This window comes from Atta cephalotes, assembly GCF_000143395.1.
Source record: "Atta cephalotes unplaced genomic scaffold scaffold00008, whole genome shotgun sequence".
NCBI classification, from domain to species: Eukaryota; Metazoa; Arthropoda; class Insecta; order Hymenoptera; family Formicidae; genus Atta; species Atta cephalotes.
The window spans coordinates 3,313,840-3,320,363 of NW_012130072.1; the positions used below are offsets into that span (position 1 = coordinate 3,313,840).

General features: G+C 36.9%; 1 protein-coding gene across 1 annotated transcript; it reads right to left on the bottom strand.

Moving 5' to 3' along the window:
- Positions 1-799: 799 nt before the first annotated feature.
- Positions 800-5,936, bottom strand: LOC105627205 (adenylate cyclase type 9). Its single transcript, XM_012208492.1, has 7 exons — positions 5,656-5,936; positions 4,144-5,519; positions 3,693-3,947; positions 3,159-3,607; positions 2,930-3,085; positions 2,659-2,858; positions 800-2,561 (listed from the first exon to the last, which is right to left on the bottom strand). The coding sequence occupies exons 1-7, from the start codon at positions 5,934-5,936 to the stop codon at positions 800-802; spliced, it is 4,479 nt and encodes a 1,492-aa protein (XP_012063882.1).
- Positions 5,937-6,524: the final 588 nt, after the last annotated feature.

The following is a 6,524-nucleotide window of genomic DNA, read 5'->3' on the forward strand; positions in this document are numbered from 1 at the left end:
CGATGCTCAATAACGTAAAACACTTCTAAAAAAGATTCCTTCACCACTGATTCTGTTTTGTACTTGAGACAAAGGCAGATCTCAGATAATTTCTTACAATATCTTTTTCTTAAACATTTCGTTCGATATTTTTATAAAAATACAATGTAATATTTCTCGTTAATAAATATCTCTCGCTAACAGTTTGAGCAGTCAATGAATAAGGCGTTTTTTCAGTAGCACATGTGACGACTGCTGTGCTTTGCAAAAGATATTCTGTTTCATTTGTTTTCTCACCCATTTCACATACACACATCTTCCTGATCAATGATACGAATCTATAAAAGTCAACTGTTAGATCTGTCCATCGTCAATATCTATACATATTTCAATTTTATGTTTTTATATTAAAAAATGTTTTGAATTTTGAGATGTATATAAATTGAATAATAAAATATTTATAAATTTTATCATTTCCTAATTCTTTTCTTCGAGATTTTCAATTATATCTGATTTTATTTCCATCAAATATTTACAAAAAAAAAAAGAAAATGTTTTTTTTCTTTTCGTATTTTGACAAGAAAATGTAAATATTATTGAAGAAAAATGTTTTTGTTCCATATGACATTACATAATTAATATATAAATAAAATAACTAAAAATAAAAGGCAAGGATTAATAATTCAAGATGTTAAATTATAAAAAATATCCAAATACTAATGGACAGATACAACGTTACAATTGCTGCAGGCCGCGAATAGCGTCAATTATCAACATGTAATCATCGCGTAGGAAAATACCAATATAATCGACTGAATCTTTAAACGTCAGTCATATTAGCATTCTTCTTTTTTCCTATCAACAGGAATACATCCATATTATCCTTGCCCTTAACGTACACCTGTCCGCGCGGCTCAAATTCATATCGTTCCGACAAAATGTTCAGGCAATTGCTGGCTATTTGTATCCTACCAGCGACCCCAGTGGAATCCATTCGTGACGCTATGTTGACCGCGTCGCCCCAAATATCATAGTATAACTTGGTAGCACCGATTACGCCAGCCGTAACATCGCCGTAGTTAAAACCGATTCGCAGGATCAGCTTGAAACCCAACAGATCCCGATTGAAGTTGTATATCACTTTGTGCATCGCCACGGCAAAATCCACTAATTGAAACAGATGCGTGTACTCGTGGTCACTCTGTTCCCTCACTTGCGGATTCAAGCCGCTCGCAGCCATAAAGGTGCTGCCGATCGTCTTAATCTTTTCGACGTTTGCGTACTCTGGCCTCTCCAGCAGCTCATCGAAATCGCCTATAAGTTCGTTGAGCACGCGCAAATACTCCTTACCACCTAAATACGACTCATCATATAGTTCGTTAAAGTTAACGATACTGGCAAAGATGATGCCCACGGATTTATGATTCTGTGAGTACTTTGCGGTGGTCTTCAGCTGATCGGCCACGTGCTTGGGTATGATGTTATGTAATAACCAATCGGCTTGATTCTTCATTGACTGCACGCGCATTTTATCGCGTGCTGCCACCGCGTTGCCGTGAAAGCACAATCGATAACTAATCTCAAACTCGCGATTCAGGAACCAGACTAGCAATAGTAACAGCACCATATCCAGATATATCTCCGAATTGTACAATCTCTCGTTATATTTGGTATAAGAAATCTCACGAGTTGTAGGCAACGCTTCTCTTTTATATTTTGCGACCGATGATGGTGTTTTCGTCGAAATAGTAGAGGAAAGAAAATCTTTCGTATCAATTGAAAAATTCCCATCGTTCAATTCACTTGCGAGCAATTTAAGAAAATTCGGCATGCCTAATTGCGAGTTGATATGATTGTTGTCGCCGTTATTGTTATTGTTGTTATTATTATTATTATTATTATTATTATTATTATTATTATTATTATTATTATTATTGAGATTCGCCTGATATGGTGATATGTGACTCAGCACAAGACATATAAATAGTATGCCAGTAAGAGTGACTAGCAGATTTTTCATCCAACAGTTGAGCTGCGTAAAATTGCAGAAGTGGACCAATCCAACAAAGATCAGGTAACTATAGTAATACTCAAAGTTATTGAGGTTTCGGAAGTTGTTGCACGTGAAATTCAGCAAGATGGAAATGATAGGTAAACCGACCAATACCGCGCCGCATACATGCCACGGATACCACCGGGAGAAAAACTTGAAGATTCTTTGCGTGAACGTTGCATGAGTCGTGTTCGGATAGAGAAGTTGCCGAATGCAGAGTGACACCGCGATTATTTGAACGGTGATGGCTAACATAGAGAACATGGTGTAGTAAATCGTCGGTTCACACAGAAGGAACAGCGAGATTGTGATGGCCGTGTAAACCAAGGCTGATATCAAAATGTCGATGTACGTGTTGAATCTCGAAGTGGCCAAGGTAGGCGGGTTATCGCCAATGCCCTCGTTAGCCTTGTGCGCATTTTCTCGATACTCCTTCTCCATTTCCTTGTTCTTAAAAAAGAGAGTAACACTCGATAATGGCGGTTTAACAAAATACGAACGCTGAGAGCTCACATTGTCTTGGACACACCTTTAAACAAAATATAATTTTAATTTAAACATAAATTTAAAATATAATTTTAAAAAGCGATTTGTAATCGAATGTATCGAAGAATGATATATTTCACCTAATTAATTGGAGATCAGATTGTTTCCGTAATTTATGAAAGCATGCACCGAATGTATCAGTTACCATCGGAGGAAACGGATAAGGGGGCATCGATGACGAAAGTTCATGAGTAGAGTTTAATGTTGAACTAGAAGTATAATAGCCACTGACTCTGTGTCCCAATAGATCACCTTGAGTCATGCTATTCATTAGGAACAACTACAAAAAAAATCGAGATAAAGCAAAAATCCAGTGATAAAAGATATACCAGGAAATTTATAAAAACGTACCTGCTGTTGTATACTACTTCGCCTGCTATTGCTCTTAATACCGGAATCTTTTCTACTGCAAATGGAAGAAGCATTACTAATCGGCTCTTGACCAGATAATAAAGGACTAGAAGGTACAGGATTCGGGTCCATTTCAACGCTATTGTTTAGAGGGACCTGCGAAGCGATCGTAAGTATTGATCATCACAAAATAAGCAACAGTTAGGAAAGAGAGTAAAGAGTTACCAACCCGTCTAAATCCATTGCATTCTTCAAATATTTGAAAATCAGGTTTTGCTCGTTCCATAACGATATTTCTTCCCTCTTCTATCTCTAGAGGTGCCATTTCTTCGGTTGTCCGTTGTCTCTGCAAATATCTCCACGGTTTATTTCGTACTTTCTTTTTGCCATAACTAGCGGTAGACATTGGACTCTTATTCAAATCGTCTTTTTCGTCCATGATGTCATCGCCGTTTTCGGAATCCAAGATACTGGGCAAGGAATTAGCCTTCATTCTATAATTGCTGGCGTTTGTGACCATATGGAGATAATGATGTCGCGGCTTGACCTGATTATTGCACGACGATAGACGATTTCGCGATTGCAATAGTGGCGAAATACTCTTGAGCGATGTGACGTTCGTGATAAATTGATTTACAAAGTCCGATTTACGTGCTCTGATAAAGTAAGTTTTAACACCTAAAACAGAGATAAAGAATTCACACGTATACAATTTAAGTCTTTATTCCTTTCTTCTTTTTTCTCTTTTCTTCACGTCTCTTACCATTGACTACTTCTCCAATCTCCGTAATGTATTGATCTCCCAAAAATCTCAAAGTGTTTTCACTCAGATGTACACGACCGGGCTTTCCTGTGCTCTCTAGCTTATTTGCCAAAGTTACGTCATTTGACCAAACGTCGAATTTAAATCTCTTTGTGCCTACAATTCCACAAAGTACTGTGCCCGTGTGCACACCCACTCTCATGTTTACGCCCTCGCGTCTTTCGATGTCGAATTGTTTAATCGCTTCGATCATGGCTATTAAAATAAAATTTATAATAAAGTCTGTTCTTTTTAAATGAACTTTTTGCATCGTTCACTTTTTTTCTTTTTTTTCTCTAACATGGAGAGAAAAAGAGGAAAATTAAATCATGTAAGAAGTTCAGCTGAAAAGAGCAGGCTTGTAATTTTACAACGAGATTGCATATAGTATTGCATATAATATTCTGCCTACCTAATCCCATTTCTATGCAACATTTTGCATGATCAGATCTCGGTTCTGGACATCCGCTTACGCAATAATAACAATCGCCTAACGTGGAAATTTTTTCGCAACCGTGGTGTTCGCAGAGATCATCAAAACGTTCGAACAGATCGTTCAAGATGCCTACTAATTGCTCCGCGGTTTTGTTTGAGCTCATTCTAGTAAATCCGACAATGTCGGCGAATAGAATACTGACGTCCTCCATTGAATGCATATTGAACGGACGAAACAATGAACGAATGTCTGTATTATTAGACGGTATCGAGCCCTTTTTTAGAGAGTCCTCTCGCTCTCTCTCGCGCTCGCTCTCCTCCATAAGCCAATCTGCAACTTTTGGCGGCATAACAGAGTGTATCATTTTCTCCTTCAATTGCTTTTCCATTTCTAACTGTCGACGGACCAACAAGGATTGGCCGACCTTCATAAACGTACCGCGCATTCTCACAAAGGTCATTATCAAAATATGCACTCCTATCAAGTGAATACAAATCTGCATCAAGATCCTTATTGCGAGATTCGTAGAGAAATCAATATCATCGATGAATAAATTATTGTTAACGTAATTATCTACAGGCGATAAATTTACAGTGGAATTAGTAATCGTCATCACGGTTGGGATGCTAGAATTTAATCTCGTTAAGACATTCGTATCGTTTAGGGCATCATATAAATGTTGAGCCATCGTTTCTGAGTATCTCGGTTCCGCTGTATCTCTGGCTTCACGCAATCTTGACATCGCCTCTGTACTAATTGCTGTAGTAAAATCACTAAAATTACGTATCACATTCTGTAGACCAGCAATACTTAGAGGATCATTTAGAGACGGGTGTGCAAGTACCAACGTTCTCCCTTCCTCTTCTGTCGTCGTATTGTTAATTCCTGAAGTATTATTTTGTACAATTCGTTCGCTCGTGTAAAATCTGTGACGCGCACCCTTCGAGCCATACAAATAGGCAGTCAGGAACTCAAACATGAAAGAGTACAGTGTGGATATCCCTACGCAGGCATAGAGCGGCATCGGCAGCACTGTATAAATGACTAATAAGATCTCGGAGCATAAAGCGAAGTGTCCGACCAGAGTCAATCCATCCACGTAAGGTGGTACTAAGGCAAGGAAGAGTAAAGACAGGAAACAGAGCGTTGTTGCAACTCCCAAGGAAATTGGTAGTACATAGCATTTGTAATAGTCTGTATGTGTTAAATAAAGAACTGCCGAAATCATAATGCCAACAATACCGAAAACACCTGCTATCACCGCCCACGTCGATGTATCGTTTCCTAATCCAATTATCACAAAATACGTCAACCATGATAAAGATACTAGCAAGATATATGTGAGAGCATACCTAAAAAATAATTATTAATCAGAAATATTCGAATTATTTTTCATTATAATCAAAGAATTAATGATTGGTCCAATAATAATATTTCCAATCATGTATATATAATTTTACATGTTATAGAAATTGTATTAATACAAACCGAAATCTTAATCTAATTTGAGGAAAGGCACTTCTCTTAAACTGTTCCTCAAGGATTTCCGAATCAAATCTAGGATTCCACCAGGACCGTGGTGCTGCACGTTCAAATGGCACGGGTAAACTGATCCCGCAGCATCCCAATCCTTGGTTACTATGCGCCAGATATGTTTGTATATATGGTGCCAGAGATATGTGAATCTCATCCTCGGCATCTTCGCTATCGTCCTTTGCTCGGGTAAAGCTGACAGACGAGCCACGCTTCCGATTCAATTGAGGAGTCATATTGACAATCTGATAGGATTCAAAAAGTCATAATTCAGAATTCAGAAATATAACATTAAGGTAATGGAAAAAGGCAAATAAATTACATTTATTATACAGAAATATAAAGAATGTTCAAAATATTTTTAATAACTCTAAAATAACTGCATTTAAATAAACTTTAACTTAATACACACACACACATACACGCGCGCGCGCACGTACACGCACGCATACGCGCACACACACACACACACACACACAAAATATATTTTTTGAGAAAAACAATTTATATATTACAAAAATAATTATTAGACTTGTACAATTAATTAGAGATCTGTTCTTTTTAGCTGAACTTTTGCACCAGTTCATTTTTCTTCATCTTCTTTCCTCCTAGAGAGAAAAGAAAGATGAACAGACTATGCAAAAAGAACAAGCCTTATGTATATCTGATATATTTTGCAAAATCTACATGTCTATGAATTAAATAAAACATGAATGCTATATATATATATATATATATATATATATATATATATATTACTATACTATACTACTACTTACGTTACGTTAGTTAGTATACTTATAATAATAATATTAAGTATAGTA